Source organism: Dromaius novaehollandiae, chromosome 8 (assembly GCF_036370855.1).
Source record: "Dromaius novaehollandiae isolate bDroNov1 chromosome 8, bDroNov1.hap1, whole genome shotgun sequence".
Taxonomy (NCBI): domain Eukaryota; kingdom Metazoa; phylum Chordata; class Aves; order Casuariiformes; family Dromaiidae; genus Dromaius; species Dromaius novaehollandiae.
This window is the reverse complement of record NC_088105.1, coordinates 18,017,364-18,036,251: the sequence shown is the minus strand read 5'-3', so window position 1 is coordinate 18,036,251 and position 18,888 is coordinate 18,017,364. Positions and strand designations below refer to the sequence as shown.

Genomic DNA, 18,888 nt, shown 5'->3' with positions numbered 1-18,888 from the left:
GAAAAGTTTGCAGCCAGGGATAATGCTTCTGTACTAGCAATTCACACTGCCTCTAGCATAAATTATACCCTGTAGCACATAGTACCCTAATATGCATAGGGTATATGCATAGGCCTCCCATACTCAGGCCAGCGATCAAAAAATAATCCATTTCCCTGATTCTGTTAAGGGGCAAAAACAACTATTACAGAGAGAAGTAGTATTTCTTACGTCTTCGTACTGAGAGGATGTAAGAAATCGTGCTGTAGGCACTTCCAGGATAACATGTTCCCAGTGTTGTAACTTCCGATCCTGCAGTATTTAAGGATTCATTTAAATCTTAATTTTTGCAAGTTTTACCCCAGTAAAGCAGGTAGTGGACCTGCAGTAGTCTATATATGTTTAAATATTCTATTCAGATTTTGGTAGACCTTGTTTTCCCTCTGAGTATCACATCTACTTTTGGAATCCTGCTAACATCCGCTCACCAGATACGGTGGCGGTGAGCTCCACCGTCCACGCGGACGTGGCCAGTCACTAATCACAACTCGTAAAGGGACTGGTAGAAATTCAGTACAGCGTTGCATGCAAATATTTTGGTTTTGATTATAAAGGCATCACCCTTTCTACATTTTCTTCCGGCTTATGACTCCAATAAGCACAAAAACAAAACAGGAAAGTCACACCCAACTGCTGAATTCCCTCTGCTTTTCCATCTCTGCAACAGCCTTTGACAAAGAATTAATTCAGACCCATTTTTTCCTGATGAGCTTAAAATTTGGCTGGGAAGTCTGGCCACATTCTCAGACAGGATTTGATTTTTGGCCATGATTCCTACACATACAGCATATCTAATCTCAGACTTGGTGACAGTGCATTCGACCCAGGTGCTTGAGCTCTGGTGTAGAAGAGGCTAATATCATTAGTACGAGAACTTAATGATGTTTGACATATCAAATGACTTGGCCCTGCTCTTTATCCTTGTGGGCAGCGATTCCTCTCTGCCCAGCGGTGGTCTCAGCAGGCAGGCCAACGGCGCGCCACCGAGAGCGGAAAGCTTCGCGCGTCGTCCGGCAGGCGAGGCTTGGGGGTCTCTAAGCGAGCAGCGATCTTGCAGCGTCGCTGCGTGCAGCGTGCTCAGCCCTGCTCCCCGCCAGCAGTGGCAGAAAGCATACCACTACCGACAGAATTGTTTTTAATGCGAAGAGCTGTTTGTCTCGCACGAAAAGGAGGCTTATTCTCCTAATTCAAGCGTAGAGCCAGAGAGCGCTTCCAGAGCACCCAGCGCATGCACGGCGCATCTTCAGCCGACAGCCAGCCCAAAGCCACCCTGCGAAGAGCCAGACCCACCCCGCCCGAGGCCGAGGCGTGGGAAGTCGCCAGGAACTGCTCTCGGCGGCAGGGCTAGCCCATCGCCGTGTGCTGCTGCAGTGACTTGGCTCAGCACGTACAGCGTCTTATACTCCATACAGCTATCCATCTGTCTTTTAATTAGGGAAACAATCCATTTATTCTGGCTGCAGTGAAAGTCTGCCCCTCTCCTTCACAAGAAGCCTTGCAAAGGAGCCTTGATGCCTGACACGCTTAGGGTTAAAGTGGAAAGAGAAAATTACTCATTTGCAGCTTCCTATCCTTGTATACCAGGTTAGGGACAATTTCCCCATTCTCCTCTGCACCGGGATGCTGCAAACAGAGTAAGAAGTCTTCCTGGGAAGGCGAAAAAAAGCACAGCGGCGTTTGCCCACCCCTCTGTTTGCTCCTGCCTTTCCCGTACAAACTGCCATTGCATGCAGGCAGCGTCTGTCCTAGTGCGGCCAGAGGAGCAGCGGAAAGCGCTAAACGACACCTCTGCCCACCAAGAGAAGAGCAAGCTAGGAGAAATCGGAGTAGGTCTTCTTAAATTTTCTGGTTTAACTGTCTGTAAGGGGAAGAGAAAAATGTCTTTCACAGTGGATTATGCCAGTTATTTACACAATCTACCAAATTCCACAGCTTCAATAGAGAATAAGTCTAAATACTGTTACTGTAGCAGAGATCCACCACCCAGTTTCATCTGGTTACACCCCGGCACTGCACAATTCCAGATCTTGTCATCCAAGTACATTGGGACTGCTGCCTACATAAACACGTTTAACTCTTCTTAACATACAAAACACACAGATAAACAAAAAACACTGCTCCTGAGCTCTCACAACACAGCTAATGTGCGACTGTCCAGAGCTGATACTCGGAGCTGGCCAAATTCCGTAACCAGATATTTGCCAGGATCAAGCACCGTTCCTATATGGGATTTACTAATGATTATTATTATGGATGTTGGTTTATAACCTGGAGAAGTCTGAAGGGCAAAAACTGGGCACGTCTTACATCTAAATGACCAAGCTGGAGAGCGTGCCGAAGGACGTGGGGCAGACGGAGCAGAGTATGGGGAGCGGGTCGGAGTTTTCACGTCTGTCTTGAACCCAGACGGATCGGCACTGGGAGGGCTCTTACAGGAGAGCAACAACGGTGCAACAGCGGAAGAGAGGTTTTCTTTCTGTTTTGGTGGCAATGTTGGACTGTGGTCAAATGGAGGATCTGTGTTTTTAAGGCACCTCCCGGCCCTGTGGAGCTCCAGGACCCCTCCGTTTGAAGGACCCGGAGAGCAGGGCAAGGCTCCCGCCTTCACGCCGGGCCCTTGGGCGGGTGGAGGCGCAGGGCACCAAAGCCCGAGCCCCGGTGCAGCAGGGCGCTGGCGAGGCGTTCAGGTCAGCCTGCTGCGGTCCGGTTCGGGGCGGCAGCAACACCTAGTCATGTTCTCCGCTTAAGCTGCAGCGTGATGAGACTGGAGCGGGGGAAAGGGGGCAAAAAAGGAAGGAAGGAAGGAAGGAAAGAAAGAAAGAAAGAAAGAAAGAAGAGCGGCTCCAGCGGGGAGGGCGGGAGCGCCGCGGCGGTGCTGAAGGCGGCGGAGCCGGCTGGGGCGGCGGTGCCGCAGGGATGGGCGGTTTATAGGCGCCGCGGGAGCGGGGGGCCGGGCTTGCGCCGGCGGAGCGCGGGGCGCAGCGCGGGCGGCCGCGGAGGCGCGCGGGGCGGCGGCGCGGGGCGGCGGCGCGGGGCGGCGCTAGGACCGCTCGGAGCGGTCTGGAGGTGGGATGAGGTTTGCGATCCCGCTACTCGCCGGCAGTTGCGGATCGCTCTTAAGTGAAACGTCCCCGCCGCCGCCGCCGCCGCCGCCCCGCGCTCGCCGCCGCCGCCCCTGCCGCCACCGCGGAGCCGCTGCGCGCCCGCCCGCCCGCCCGCCGCAGCCCCCCATGCGCCGCCCCCGCGGCCCGCGGCGCGATGCGCGGGGCGCTCCGTGACTCGGGCGGCGGAGCGCGGCCAGGACGCCCCGGCGCCCGCGGCGGAGGAGCAGCAGCCCCGCGGCGCCGCCGCTCCCTGCGATGACCCGCGGCGCCGCCCGGCCCCGCTCCCGGCCCGGCCCCCGCGGCAGCCCCGCCGCCGCCGCCGCCGCCGCCGCGCCGCCTCCCCCGGCGCCGGCAAAAGTTTAGCGCCGCGAAGTGCCCGCGTCCGCCGGCGGCTCCCCGCGCCCCGCGCCCCGCCCGCGCCCCGCCGCCAACTTTGCCGGAGGGCGGCGGCGCCGCGGCCCCCCATGCCGCCGCCGCCGCCGGGGCAGGAGCCGCGGCCGCCCCGCGCCGAGCCGGCCCCGCGCGGTGAGTACCGCGACCGCGGCGGGGGCGTCGGGCCGCCCGGCGGGGCGGGAGGGGGCTGCGGCGGGCGGCGCGGAGGTTGCGCCCCTGCGGCGCGGGGCGGCGGGGTCGCGCGGGCGGGCGGGCGGATCGGCGCGGGCCGCGCGCCCCCTGCTGTCGGCGCGGCGCGGAGCGGAGCGGAGGGGGGCGCGGGCGGGGCGGCTGCGCGGGCGGCGGCTGCCACAGGTGCCCGGGCGGGTGGGCGGGGGGCGCGGGGGCCTGGGGGCGCCGCGGCGGGTGCGGGCGGCGAGCGCTGCCCCGCCGCGAACGAGGGTTTCCCGTCGGGGGCGAGGGGAGACGCAAACGCCGCCGCGGGGAGGGGGCTGCTGTGCCCAGGGCGCCGCATTCGCCGAGCAGAGGCGGCGGTTCGCCGCTCGGCCGGGAAACACTTCCCTCCCTTGAATCCGGAATTACAGTGGTTTTTCTAACCATTCAAAACCCCCAAACAAACCCCAAATGACAGCGAGCGGTGCAGAGCGGCTAAACCCACTGAAAGAGACGCTGTAGTACGCTCAGAGCTGCTACATGTGGATTCCTGGCCTCCGCTGAATATACTTTTATTGTTAGGCAGTCAACTTTTCACCGCTGCGCGTTTGATGCATTTGAGCCTTGCTTTTGCGGAGATGTTAGCAAAGACAGCGAATGAAATACATAGTGGAGGTGCTTCTAAAAAGGGAATAAATCACTGTCGCGCCTAAGGAAAACGCAATTCAGAGACTCGAAACTCTGGCCTAGGTGCCAATCGAAAGAAAGGAAATTACAGTACTACTTCTCCCTCTTTTTCCTTTTTGGATGGATTGGGGGGGGGGGGGGAAGGTTGATTGCTGGCTTATTTCTGCAGCTTCAAAGAATGTTTACCAGACAGTTTCCAGCAATTAATGGCAATAATCTAATGTCTCATGGACTTAGTCATCAACGCTCAACCCTGTGACAGTGATAAGAAGTGGAACCAACTTTCTAGCTACATATGTGAAACCTGGCAGCAGCACAGACCAAATTCAGGGTCCATTAGACTGTTATTTTTATTTGATCTTGATGCTAAGAACTTCGCTTTTCATCAGCCTTTAAGAAGTCCTCCTCAGCTCACACAGCTTGAAAGCTTAGCAGCCCTATACACCAGATTATACTCTTTGACAAGAGCATGTATTATGTTACTTGTCAAACAACAAAAAAAACCCAGCCATCCCAAATACTAACTTAAATTCTGAGAGGAAAAACTTGCAGAACAAATTGATTCTAGGTACAGAGGTATTTTAAGCCAACAAGCCACAATTACAAAGATTCTGGCGTAAAATCTTGAAGCAGCCACGAACTACAGTTTTAAAATTTAAATATCTCGAGTGCTTTTCTCCATATGCTGACTGCTGATGATACCCTGCAAGTAATGGTAATGCTAGTGTGCAGGGTCACTCAGAAGGGAATGATGCTGGAAACCTAAAATATTTTAAGAACAGTGCAGAATCCCAGCTTTTGCTAGCAGAGCTCTGCATTTTATTTTCTTCCGCCCATAGGTATTGACATTTTAAATTCCTCCTGAGACAAAGAAATTTTCTTCTACTAAATAGTTAACTAAGCTAGATAAAAGTAGAATTTGAACTTCTTTTGCTGCAGCATCTGAGTCCAAAGGCACTCTAGGAATTTTTCAGAATATACTATTTTCATTCAAATATGATAGGAATTATGCGTTAAATCATTAAATACAGGTTCCCATTTTGTTTGCATAGATGAATAATTCTGCATTTATAGAAAGTGATGGTACTATTTTTAAATAGTGGGGCTTTAAATGTACTAGGCTCTCAAGATTCCTAGGTGTAGCAAAGTAATTTTACTAAATTGTGTAGCTCTTAGCTATGAGGATTAGTTCTGTCTTAGTAATACACATGCTATTTTATAAATTCTAAACTACCTTTAAATAATTCATAACTGAGGTAGACACAAATGATCTTCTTACCTAGACTTGGTTAGGTATATTCATCTGCTGAAACTGTTTAGAGATGCAAGCTTAAAATATATTTCCTTACCAAAAAGTATTCTATAGATCCCAGATGTTGTCACATCACCACCACCGTTCAGTGAGTGAGTTTGTGATTTTGACCATTTTTCTCACACTGTCGCTCCCTGGCATGCATTGCTAATGACTATTTGTACTCTTTTACTCATGTGCGGTGGCAGCGTACCTTTTATCAAATGTTTGCTCTGTAAGGGAAATAAGCACTTGTTATTGTATTACATCCTCCACGCACCTGCTGGTTCTCAAAAGGGGATGGCAGGACATCTCCCCCCTTCCCCCCCAAGACGCGTACAGTGCGTTTTCGGCAGGGACCTAGTGCAGGAGGGGGGCTGCAGAGCGGCTCGCTGATGCCGTGTACGCCGAGCGGAGCGGGGGGGGACCTCCCCTGTGCTCAGAGCAGGCAGGAGGAGCTGCGAGTGCTGACAAGCCCTCAAACGAGCAGGGGTTTGGTACCAGTATTAGTTCTGTTAAGATGCATTTTAGCCGGTTTATGGAGCAAAGGGTGTTTGATCAGGCTGCAGAATTAAAATGCTGTGTGAGGTCTGACTGGCAGCTTTAGCCACCTGGAAAAAGATGCATGTGCGTAAAGCCGCCTTTACAGCTGATTTTAGTCTGGGGATCAGCTGTTCAGCTTTCTTCCTAAACATACGCTGCAGCCAGCTATAAGGCATTCATTGCAGCCTGAATGTCCACCGCTGTGCATACAAAGAGGTGCCCGGGGAGAAGGCAGAGACGCAGGAGTGGCGCTGGCATCGCAGATGCCCAGGGAGTGCCCGCCGGCTTTCGGGCTGCAGAGGACATGTACGGCGCGGGGGGAAGTTCCAGGCCCTGAACGTTCTGCGCTCAGTGCCGCTATTGCCCCGCAAAGGGTGTCTCCGGGAGCGGCGTGCAGCGCGCCGGCGGGTTTGAATGCATAATCCCTCCTTCCAGCAGCCTGCAGTTACCTTGCCTGAAGTCAGTAAAGGTGTCGCTCCCCGTCAGACCCCAAGGACCCGTTTAACACCCCAAACGCGGGACTAGACGGTGAACAGAGAGAGAGCTACGAGGTGCGGAGGACGGGGACGCTACATACTAGTTATTCCAGATTTGTTTGATTCTTTTTACTTTGTAAGGTCAAATGTACATGTATTATTGGAAAAAAAAAATCCTGCTTTATTGCCCAGGGTATAGCTAGAAGCTTAGCGTTATGCTTTAGAAATGTTATTCTAAACGTTTTTTGCAGAATAATTCAAATATATACAAGTCTTTAGAAATAGGCCACTAAAATGTAGAGTGTACATAATGAGTGACTCTGCAAGAATAAATATAATCAAGACAAATTGTATAGCTCTGTTAGAGAACCCCCCAATAGCGCTTAGCATATGATCCTTAATGTGCTTTGGTCAATATCTTTCTGTGCATCAATGGAAGCTCATTAACAGAAGATATTGCAGGCTAACTGAGCCATGCCATATTAGTTCTTGCCAAAGCTTGACATTTTTAATACATTAATAATATGTCTGTAATGTAATGGAAAACTATTAATCAGAACTGGTTATATGCCAGAAATTTAAGCTATAATTGGCTGCTTCTTGTCAGGAATGTCTGTCGTACAGTTCTACATCTGCCTAGTGCTCAAATGTCTTGCACTCCTCTGCATTTTTTCCTTGTCAGTGCACTAAATTCGATCAATGTTATAGTCTATAATTCTGTGTAACGACCGTCATTATGACCCCGACTTACTTTAATGAGAATTCGTTATATGGGAAGTATTTTAGCACAGTGTGTTAAGATAGCGGCTTGCTTCACATTATTCCAGTCCTATCCAGTCCTATTTATTTGTAGATCAGAGTCTCAGCAGTTATAAAAGGTTATGGATAACTGAAGAACTAGCAACAAAAATATTAAAGAAAGCAAATCTATTTTTGCCTGAATGTAAAGGCTTATGGTTGAAGGATAACTGAACCTGGTAATGTCTTATTTTCGTGCAGAAACATGACATGCACCTATTGTTTATTCCAACTATGACCAAGCCTTCTCCAGTATAGAGTATGTCTTGATTTGTCACAATAAATTCAAAATAATTTGCAGGTTTTGAGTGAAGTCAAGGGATTCTTTTTTAACAGAGCAGTTGTTTCCCTTCTGGATTATGACTGTTCTATTTAAGCTGTGTTTTTTTGTCTTGCAAAATTATTGAAATATATTAGAAAGCACTAGCGAGGAAAAGTGTGATGTGTCTCTAGAAGAACACTAAAAATGTTCTCTGAATTACTGAACTTGTGAATTCCAAGATAATAAGTAAATATTGCCACTGAAAACAGAAAAGAATGTAAGGTAGTTAATAAAGCTATGGTACTATCCGATGTGATTCTTGAAAGATTAATTTAGTCTTTGATATTTCTGCTTTTGTTTCAAATTCAGATTTGAAGCTTAAATATATTTGAGCTAATTGAGTTTTATTACTGCATAAAAATTCAGATATTCTGTACATATTCTGATAAAATACATCACAGTTGTATGGTAACATTTGATAAAATGAATATAATGGAAAATTGCATTTACGTCCATACGGCAATTATTGTAAATTACTTTGCTATGGAAACACAATTCAACCATCTGTTGGCATTTCGTAGTGTCTGTAGTTTAGTTCAGTTGAAGATGGTGCATTATTTAAATATAGGGAGGCAGTTTGTGAATAGCTTTGAAGATAAGTTTTGCTCTTTCTCGAAAACGTGTGTTACCAAAGCAGTGTATTAAGGAGCTCACCCAGCTACATATTCCTTTCCAGTTTTCTGTGGTAGAGGAAGGGTCATGACGCCGGGCATAATTTAAAACTTGAAACAAACTAAGTGAGCTACAGACTGTGGCGCCTTACGGTTGTTTCTGAGCGTCTGTCTAAGGCGCTCGCGTGGAGTTTAGAACTGGGGTGCAAAGAACGGAGACATGCTGCAGCGGCTCACCAACCTCGTCCACCCGCGGGAGCCCGGTGCCGCTGCCCCAAAGCCAGCGCCTGCCCTGCCTCCGCAGCTGGGGCCGGCTGACGGCAGCCACGCGGGCCCGGGAGGCCAGCTCGGAGCTGCAGTCCTGGTTTGCCTGTGCCTGCTTGGGGAACTTACTCTGTCCTTGCAGTTTCCCTCACTGTATCCGTATTTTTACTTTTGCCTTTTAGCACATACCTATATTTTAAATCATTGAAAAAACATCCCAGGATTTTATACCTACAATAATATAACTGAGGCGTTATAAACTGAGGGGATCCTGGGTGCTTTTTAAGGAGAGGATAGAATAAACGTTGAGTAGATGTGTAATACCTGTCCCCCTCCAAACCTAGGAAAATATGGCAGCCATATTAAAAGAGGAAAGTGTCCTTATAGGAAGCTACAAATGAATCAACTGTTATCTTCATCAGTAATCACATGTGAAAAAAAAGGAGCAAAGCTCTTCCAGTGCTAATGAGAAAATGCAAGGAAACGGAAGTGTGCTCATTACATCTTTCTCATTCTTCCAAAAAAGGCTAAGAAGTGCGTCAGGCTTTTGGAGCTCTCTGAGGTCCTCTTGCCAAGCGACTATCGGCACCTCATAGCCCTGATACTCATCTCTTTGTCACTTTAATAAAAGAGCCCTCCTGCTGTTCCCCCACGGTGGTGTGGTTCCCTTCTCCCCTAGCTGCCAGCTGAGAAAGTGTGAGAAATGTCTAAGTTCTGTTGTTTGCTCTCTGCTTTTGCCAGGATGGAAATATAATTTTGGAAGCAGAAACCTGTAACTCACCTGGAACATTATAAATCTGTCTTTGTTAGAGAAGAGTTAAATCCTTTATGTTGAAACACTTTTCAATGTGAATGATTTTGGTAGTTTGTTCATTCTAGCAAGGCACCCGTGCTAAAGGTTATCCATATTATACCAATTTGCTTTACATTTCATCAAACCTCCAAAATGTCAACATATCGTATATTTTGTAATGCATTGATTCTTGGACAATAACTCTTACTCTTTTTTGTTTCTAAAAGGGTGCTGGTGCCAGAAGAAAAGAACGATTGATGGGGAAAAGACACCAGCCTGTAGACACTCGTCCTTTTGCTTCGGATACTGATTTATCAGTGCGCCTGGGCATCCCCTGTGAGCCGTGAACACGGAGGATCACTCGGGGTTATCGACAGCGTAGCTGAAGACCCGCAACTTCACGAGCTATTACCTGCTCTTGGACATGTGTTACGAGAAGCCCTGATAGATAAGTTGTAAGACAAAGGACAAGCTCTACATTGCTGTGAAAGGCTGTCATTTGGGGATTGTGGCTTCTACCAAAGTCTTCAACTGAGTAAATCAAACACCGTATACTAATGCTTCATGTCTGAGTTGGAACCTATTTTACAAAATATATACATGTACATATATGCATAATCTATAGACTGCACGTACGCCGGTACTGAGTATACTTACGAAGGTGCCACAAAAGGATTTAGAGATGTATTTATCAAGATTCCTGTCACTTCATGCCCTCTGGGTTACTGTGTCTTCAGTGATGCAGCATTATCCTTCCGTGTGGGGACATTATGACGTGTGTAAGACTCAGATTTATACAGAAGAAGGAAAAGTATGGGATTACATGGCCTGCCAGCCGGAAGCCAGAGACATGATCAAATACGTAAAAGTGACTCTGGATCCCCCAGACATAACATGTGGAGATCCTCCTGAGACCTTCTGTGCAATGGTAAGGCAAGCTTTACATTGTGCATAATTGGTGGATATATTTTTGTGATAAGATGGCTTCAAAGTGGAAGTTCTTTTAGTTTAGGTATAAATATCTAAGAAAAATCTGCATCATATTCCAAATGTGAAAGAGTTCTGCTAAATGAAATGGTAAGCGTTCATTAATGCAGTGCGTTAAGCTGGGCAATGAGATGTTCTTCTCATTAGGACCTAGTCTGACTTTGTCTGAACTCAGTGTCTAACTTTTAATGCCTTAAAAGAAAGCAGCATGAAACTCCTACAGCGCTAACCCTTAACTGCAGTGCGTTCGACTGGATCACAAAAGACTTCAGTGAGCTGGTTCCGATCAGCCGAAAGGATCCCAGTGTTGTATAATTTAGCATCACTTCCAAAGAGCAGAATATTGCTAGAAACTCAGGCTGCAGAAGCTTCGAAGGTGGCAGGAGTAGCTGGGCTGGTGGCAGATCACGCTGTAAGAGGTCATTAAAATTAAAAGAAACTTTCAACTCGCAAATAACTTTTTTTCTTCTTACAGAATATGGAAATTCATTTTCTCTGCCACTGAATATTTATTTCTGGAAAATACTGAGTGAAAATATAGTATTCCTTGATTAGGAAATCTGGGTTTGAGATGTAAAATGTATATATTTGTATCTATTATATGGTAATATTAAAGCATAAGAAATTTACATCACATTAGCTAGATAATTTAGGTTTGAAAAATTGATGAGTTCTGGTAAGTGAGGTTACTGTAATTGAATGCAGTCTACAAGATAGTGGTTTGCCTATACAAGAATCATCGTCACTGTGTGACAGAGTCCTCACAGGAAGGAAATTTACTTTTAAATGCCTAACAGTATCGTTTTCAACCACTAGTGTTCTATAAGGAGTTCAGGTCCAGCCACAAACACATTCAGGACGCTGTGTGCGTGTATGCGGCTGCTTCCCACGTACATTATGGTGATGGCCATGTGATAAATTGGAGAGCTACGTGAATAAATTACATTCACTGTGAACCTTTGACTGCACCACTTGCTCTCTGCCCACTAATCCATCTCTGCTGACACTGCTTTGACATCCTAAACCTCCAAGCAGCTTCAAGCAGCCACCGTTTAAAAATAAATAAATGTAACATGCCTGGCATAATATGGTCTTTTTCTTTTTTCTTTATCTTAAAGTGTATTTTCTCTGTCAAAATTGTAATAGATGTGGTTCAGCCCTGGATCAGTGACAGGGTGATGTTTAATAACTCTTGTCATGCAGTGAATAAAAAAAGTTGTATGGATCACTTTAGTGCAGTCCACAGCCCAACAAACTTGTTTCTTCTTTTACTGCAGATAGATATTGCAGCATTTCCTATTTTAAGCAATTTTTAAAGTTTCTAAGTGCATTGGCTATCAGCCTACTCTCAAGTTAGAACAAAGATGGTAGATTTAATCAAAATATATTTTTTAAGTATTAAAAATGTTGCTGAAATATTGCTGAACTCTTACTGTAAATGTTTGACCTAGCAGGATCCTTGATGCTGTGATGGATTATGAAAGCTTGCTCAGGAATCATCTGAGGTGACAAATGTAACTTACTTCCACTTTAAACCCTTGCAGTACCAAAGGCCAACAGACACCTAGCAGGAAAGACAGGAAAAGGGGAAGAGCAAGAGAGCACACAATGAAATAGTATATTTAATGGTGTGAGTTTAAGATGACTGACTCCCACAGAGTCTGATAAATGGCTATATTTACTTTCAGTACAGATGCGTGTTGTACAAATACACCACATTCACATATGCATTGGTAATAGCTTGACTGACATGAAATATTAGGAAAATTACAGAAATATTTGCAGTTCCTGATGTACTGTACAGAAGCAGAGCTTTAAGGTATGTATATGTTACAGTGCCCTGCAGGACATTTTTATTCAGACTTTTTTTTGCTTCGACTTTTTGCTTCGACTTTCACGTCTTTGAAAAGGAAAATTTCAGCATGAAGAGGAACTCTACAGTCCCCCCTCATCCCTAAGAGCACTTCATGTCCAGCTATATACTTTATGTACACATAGAAATTACACATGCACATTTCATTCAAAATTAGGTTTATACATATTGGTAGGGCTGAGCCTTTGGCATTTCCCAGTGAGATCTTTTATTTTTGCATTCATTTTTAGTTTTGGAAAATGAGGTAAGGCATTGGAATAGCATTGTCAGTACTTGCAGGAGGTGGACAGCAGAAAAGAATAGATTCCTATTGGGCATGTTCTTGCACTTAAAAAATCCTGAATTTGATATGGCAGAGACTTGAGGGTTTCTTTTTGGCACAGTGAAGGACCAAACAGACTTTAAAGTGTTTGTTTTTATTATTATGAATATTGGGTATTAACGTACTAAGCTTGTGTATTAGTTTCCAATTGTTATTCAGATCAGCTTAATGCTTAACTGCCTTCTGTTAATTCCTTGGAGGAAATCTGGGTCCTTTCAAATATTCTAAGAAAAAGCAACTGTACCAAAAAACAAGCCTGCTTCTATAGGAGGAGGAGGTTGAATCAGTTTTCTGTTTTGTCTCTGTATCAGTTCCCCAGTCCGCCTTAGTAGTTCTCTGTTCACCCTGGTACCTTGCTACATACAGTCCATGTGTTGAGTCTGTGTCAGTTGTCAGCCTGGTGCAGATCATGTCCCTGCAACACACCCAGGCTGACAGGTGCACCCAGGTCCTCTTGAGAGATTATAGTACAGCAGGGCTACGTCGTGTGGAGAGCAGGAGAACGGGAGGTTACAGCAAAATTGGCCGCCTACATGGTTCAACATATTCCCTGTGCAATTAAATGTTCTTACGATTCCATTTTGGTTTTTTGCTCTGTGAACTTGTATAGTTGAGAGACCCAAATAACAAGGTTTTGCGCATGCAGATTTGTTACAAAATGCAAACGCAGGCCTCTGAATCTGGACAATGGCAACTCCTCATTCATAAGTACCTGAAGGTAATCCCTGTAGGCCAGCATTCATGGGGATTTTGGGGAGCAGGCAGCAAGAAAGCCATCTCACGATTGCTTTTATGCAATCATCTAGTCGGAGGATAACATTCCAGTTAATAGTGACATTCAGTATTGACAACTCTTGAGATTATTCTGAAATCTCAAACCCCGGGAGTACTATGATTATGTGAGATTCTCGGCTTTTATTTAAAACATCATCTTTGTTTTCTTAGTCCTTATGGTTGCAGAGAAAAGTCGGAAAATGAAAAGCTCAAACAGCAGAAGCAGAATAAATAGCCCCCCCAAGTCATTATTTGTTTAAAATCTCATCACTTTTCAGCCAAGATTTCTGAGGCTTGGGAAAGGATTTTGCTTGAAAGGAAAGACGCAATGAAAGAAGTGTGTAAACAAATGAATTGCTTAGAGTGATTGCGCTCCCACTTTCAGGCCATGGAGGTACCTGTGCCTGTAAGCGGTACATGGCAGCCCTCGTCCCCGCAGGTCGTGCTACCCACGTGCACAGCGGGAGCTGTAGCTGGGTTGGCTGGTGACCGCTGTCATCCCTGAGTGCTTTAAGGCAATTTTGGGGTACTCAGTGAGGCGCTCAGTGATGGCAGAGGTGCACAGTTGCTTGCTGTACCCTTCCTTTGCCCAAATTTGTGTGTGTGTTGTGAGTGAGCGTGCTGGGCTGATGGTCACTGCGCTGCCACAGTTTGTGGGTCTCGAGCTTTTGTGTGTCTGGCGCCTTACACTGACACTTAGTTGGCTTGGGAGAAAAGAGAGAGGGACAGGGAAGGGGGAAAGGAAACAGAAAGAGGGAAGGGAGAGTAGCTACTTCACTTTTTCAGAATGAATTTTGCAGAGATATCATAAGCAACATTTTAAATACCTGAATGGGCTAGTTCTTGGGGCCTGCAGCTTTTCAGTTTACAAACAAATCTGCTTTGAATCCCCCTGTTAGGAATACCTAACAGTTGGTGAAATCTTTTACTTCGTTATTTGCAAGCGCTTGTTAAAATTTTTACAAAATTTCTTACAATTTACTTCTTCGTGACTGTCACCATCTTTTGCCCCACAAAAATATCTTATAGGAAGCTTCTGATTTTTCTGGTTTTAAAAAGTTGGACTGTGCCCCCGGTATGACTGTCAGACTGCCCTGGCAGAGCTGGAGATCACTGCTTTGTGATTAGAAGCAGGAAGGAGAACCATAAACCAAACGCCTTGTGAGCCCCCCGCGCCCCCGTTGCCCTCCTGCGCTGGTTGTCTCAGGCCGCGTCTCCCCAGAATCCTCGGAGGGGCCTGGGACGGCCACGCTGCTTTCGAACTGACTCCCACAGCAGGCAGCCATGGGCTGCCTCTCGCAAGGCTGATTAATTTGCTAAGATCTAGCCTTTGTCACTGCTTTTGCACTCCAACATTGCCCAAGGTTAATATTTAAAATCACCGCAGACTCCCAGCCAGGAGACTCCTAGTGGCTGTGGCTGTGATTTGCAAACTGCAGCTGGGTTTATGTTGTGTTTACAGCTGAAATGGCCACACATAAACATGATTTTCTGCCCATGTTTAGGCAAACCTAGCTATCATAACACAATCCAACATCTCCGTGGCGTAAAAAATGATAAAATTATCTGCAATTATCTGCTGCCTGCAGCTAATTTTCTTCATTGGTTGAACAGAAGCTTGAAGAGAAGCCTACAGACAGAAGTCGTGTGCCGTTGTACAATTTATAGAGCAGAAGTGCTGATGGCAGTAGAAATTTGAGCCCTTGAGTGCTACTCTGTATTTCATAGCCAATCAAAACTAAATTAAGAAACAAAGATTATTAAAAAGTCTTCTGTGCATGTAATTTGGGCATAATATTATGAGGTGGACATTAAATGTTTCCCTCTGAGACTTTCAGCATCATTAATATAGCATTCCTTTAATTACAAGTAGGCTTATATTCCTTTAAAAAGGGAAAATACTCTGCAGTGTAGTTAGTGATACCATTATTATGTTTACTGAAATAATTAAAAGAACATATTCTTTGAAGTAACTTATAAATCAAAACATGAAATAAAAATGTACTTTCCTTTGGAAACATTCTAGCATGCATGTGTGCTTGGGCAAGACATTTTAAAATAGTGTTGAATGATCCTATAAAAGATACTGAAAAGAAAAAGCTTTTTCTTTTATTGGCTAAATATGGACATGAATTTCTTAATTTTAGTTCAATCTGTGCAGTCTTTAGTAGCATGGGGTAGAATGGAAACATGGAGTTAAAGATGAGCTTATTGCTGCCTTATTTAATATGGATTTTCACAGATGTTCACTCTAAGACAATGTACACACCTGTAAGTTTTTATAGTCTTTATGTACAATACCTGGATTCATCTGCTTTGTATTCTTTTGAGAACATTTAATTAATAGAAATGTCCCTTCACTGATGTTGAAAAAGAGCCTTATCTTTCAGAGAGCAGAATTTTTACTGTGGCATTTCCTCTAAAGTTAGGGGATATTTCATTTCATGTTCAGCTGACAAGACCTGTAGGTACCCCACAGACTCCCTGTTCCTTTCCCCTCCGCCCTGCGCAGGGCAGGAACCGCTCTGGCCTCCTGCTCTCGCCATAGCACCACCTCAGTCCTTGAGCGTCTGGGAGGGACAAGAGGGAGGCAAGGCCACCATCCTGCTATTCCTCCCCTGCCTGCTTTCCTCCCTCCTTTCTTCCATAGCCCCCCATCAGCTAGGTCCAAAGAGGACGGCCTACCTGTGCCTTTCGTAACAGCGTCTTTGGAGAAGCATCAAAGCTGCTTTGTTCCTCAGACCTCTTAGAAAAGGAGTTCCTAGTTTCCCGAAAAGGGGGGGGGGACCCTTAATGGCAGCAGAAAATAATTGTCTTGCTAGAATCTAAAAGTTAATACATTTTTCAGAAATCAAAAATAAGGATTGCAGGAAAACCAGATTTGCATTTTATTCGTTATCACACATCAAGATTGCCTAGTAAATCATCAACAAAACTCTGTCCAGTTGCTTTTTTCCCCTCAGTTACACTTTGGAAACGTAAGTGTTTTCAAACATTAAGCTAAGCAAAAGCATGCATGCAAAGTACTTAAGATGTTAAAAACATTTGTGGGGAAGACAAGGTTTCTGAACAAACTTAACAGGGTTCTGTTTATTTTCAGTTGCAAGGTTTTATGGCACATATCGCAACAAGGTAAAAGTGCAAAGATTCTTATCGTTTTAACAAGATACATATTTTATAAATGTAGCTTATAGAAACTGCATAAGTATTGCCTTTAACACTGTCTTTGTTCCATTTCACAGTTTCCCTCATATTTTTCCATTTTTTCCTCCCTTCATTTTTCAAGTTAGCTGGGAATGTTAGGCATTTGTAGTCAATGTAATAGTCAATAAATGATTATCAAAATAATACTTGATCTTAGGAAGCAAGGGATTTTAATAGGTCATGTAAAATTTCACCAGTAGTAGAAGTAATTTCAGGTCTCTATCACCTGGTAACACCTACATAATATAATGTATTTAAAGGAAACACAGCTGTGAGCACATAGCTTTTATTTGCTGGTTATTGATGACCATGGCAAGACCAATGCTTCCCCCCCCCCCCCCCAGCCTTTTAACCTACTGCAGAGAATTTGTTTCTTAAATACTTTGCACCTGTCTATGCAAAATTTCAAACAAATAATTCCTGGACGGTCAGTATGAAGCAGAGACTGGTGCTGCTCACTAAATAGTTAAAACTCTTAGGAAGTGTGGCGGGTAGTAGCATTTAAGTCCTGCCAGCTGGCGCAGAATTGCCTTCCTGCGACTAACTCAACCCTCTGCTGTCGGGGGTGGTTTTGGCGCCGCAGACGAGGTTCTCACAACCACGCGAGCGGATCCCTCCTTGCAGCCCAGAGCAGCAGGATGCCAAAACGCAGGGCCAGTCACGCTGCACTATGCCACCCTGTCCCCAGACCGTGAACCTGGGCTGCTGCAGTTCTGCAAACAATAACTGCAATTTTCAAAAGAAATAAAGCATGCCCATGGTGGTACAGACACCATGGCAATCCCAGGGGAATGAGAACAGCGTGCTTTCAGTGCAGCTGTATCAGAAACATCCCCTCAGCGGGCACCTTTGCTGTCACCTTCGGCAATAAAACAGTAGTACTATGTAAATAAAATCTTTACTAGCCATGTACTGCGATTGGTGCCTGTGCTGGGGAGACAGAGGTGATCTTGAGCCCATAGCTCAGGAGCATAAGCTTTAGGGAGACCCTCATAATGAGATGATGAGTATAGCACAGTAAAGCAGCATCCGGATGAGTGCTCATTGTCCCCAACACCTTGTCCCAGGTGATGGCACGACATGCCATCATCCCATGCTACACTGCAGGAGGTGACCCAGCTTGCAGCGTGCTAGAAACCTTGAAGAGCGGGGTTTCAGATGTGGGCCTGCCTTCAGCACCGTCACCTGTGCTTTTAGTGTAATCCTGCCACGGCGTCGCTGCAGGGGAGCCGGGCTGGGAGAACAATGCCCAGATGGGAAGAGGTGGACGCACCGGGAAGTGTTGGAAAGGTTTCTCCCTTGCAGCGCATGTGAGGCGAGCAGGCAGCTCGCTTTCTCATGTCTCAGGCATGTACCTGGTGCCCTGCGGTCCCCAGCAAGCTGCTGGAGCATCAGGCTTTCTGGGCTGCTGCCTCATTTTGAGGACAGTGTACAGCCAGTGTGATATTATATTTCCTCCTGCTGTGATGGACAAATCTCAGAGTACAAATTTTGGATTTATTTGGCAGGAGTCAATATAGCTAGTTTTGTGTTGTCTGGATTTGTCCAAATTATCTGGACAAACATATTTTTCTTTCTTCATTTAGTACCTGTAGGTATCTAAACCCCAGAGTTTCACATTCCCTTCTTTCATGGCTTGTACTTTATAGCAGCTAAGAATCACTGGAAACCAAATGCAAGTTCCTGAGGCACTTCCATATACTAAAATTTGCATTTGTAAGCAGCTTAGTTGAAACAATGCCAGCCAAACTCAGTTGAGAGTTGTGTAAACCCCAGCTATTGTCAAGAAAATCATTCTTGTTAGTATGCTCACCTGTATTCCTTTAAGGAGGCTTAAGTCGATTTCCCAATAATGTTTTTAACATTTACATTTTTATGTTATTTATAAAGCAGCTAGTCCACTGTACAGCCCAAGTTCCCTCTTGCAAACACTTAGGCACACACTATTCTGTGAGAGCATTCAAGGAAAAAAAAAAAAAAGACAGACTCAGAAAATAATAGCTATCTTATTCCTTCTGCTTTAGCCCATAGAGCGAAGATGGAGAAATACAAACAAGCATTAGCAGTCCCTGTTGACAAAGTATGGAAATTACCCATCTCTTTATGCAAGGAAGAAAACCCGTAATTTGTTTTGATCCACAGAGTTTAGAAAATGCTGAATTTGGAGGAGCTGCTGCATTTTAGTATGAGTACCAACTGCTGCTTTTTTTAAGCAATACTAATACTGTTCTATCAAAACTGAAATTCCTGATAT

General features: G+C 45.5%; 1 protein-coding gene across 12 annotated transcripts in view; it reads left to right on the top strand.

Annotated features, from left to right (window-relative positions):
- Positions 1-2,711: 2,711 nt before the first annotated feature.
- NTNG1 (netrin G1) overlaps positions 2,712-18,888 on the top strand; it is a 160,590-nt gene continuing 144,413 nt past the window's right edge. For 2 of the 12 annotated variants that reach the window (XM_064515809.1, XM_064515812.1), the window contains exons 1-2: positions 3,124-3,668; positions 9,702-10,402. In XM_064515809.1, the coding sequence (XP_064371879.1) occupies positions 10,157-10,402 (246 nt within the window). In that variant the 5' untranslated portion in view covers positions 3,124-3,668; positions 9,702-10,156. Of the gene's footprint in view, positions 2,727-3,122; positions 3,669-6,746; positions 6,762-9,701; positions 10,403-18,888 lie in introns of those variants that run through there. The other 10 variants (XM_064515814.1, XM_064515813.1, XM_064515817.1 and 7 more) reach the window with 8 other exon arrangements.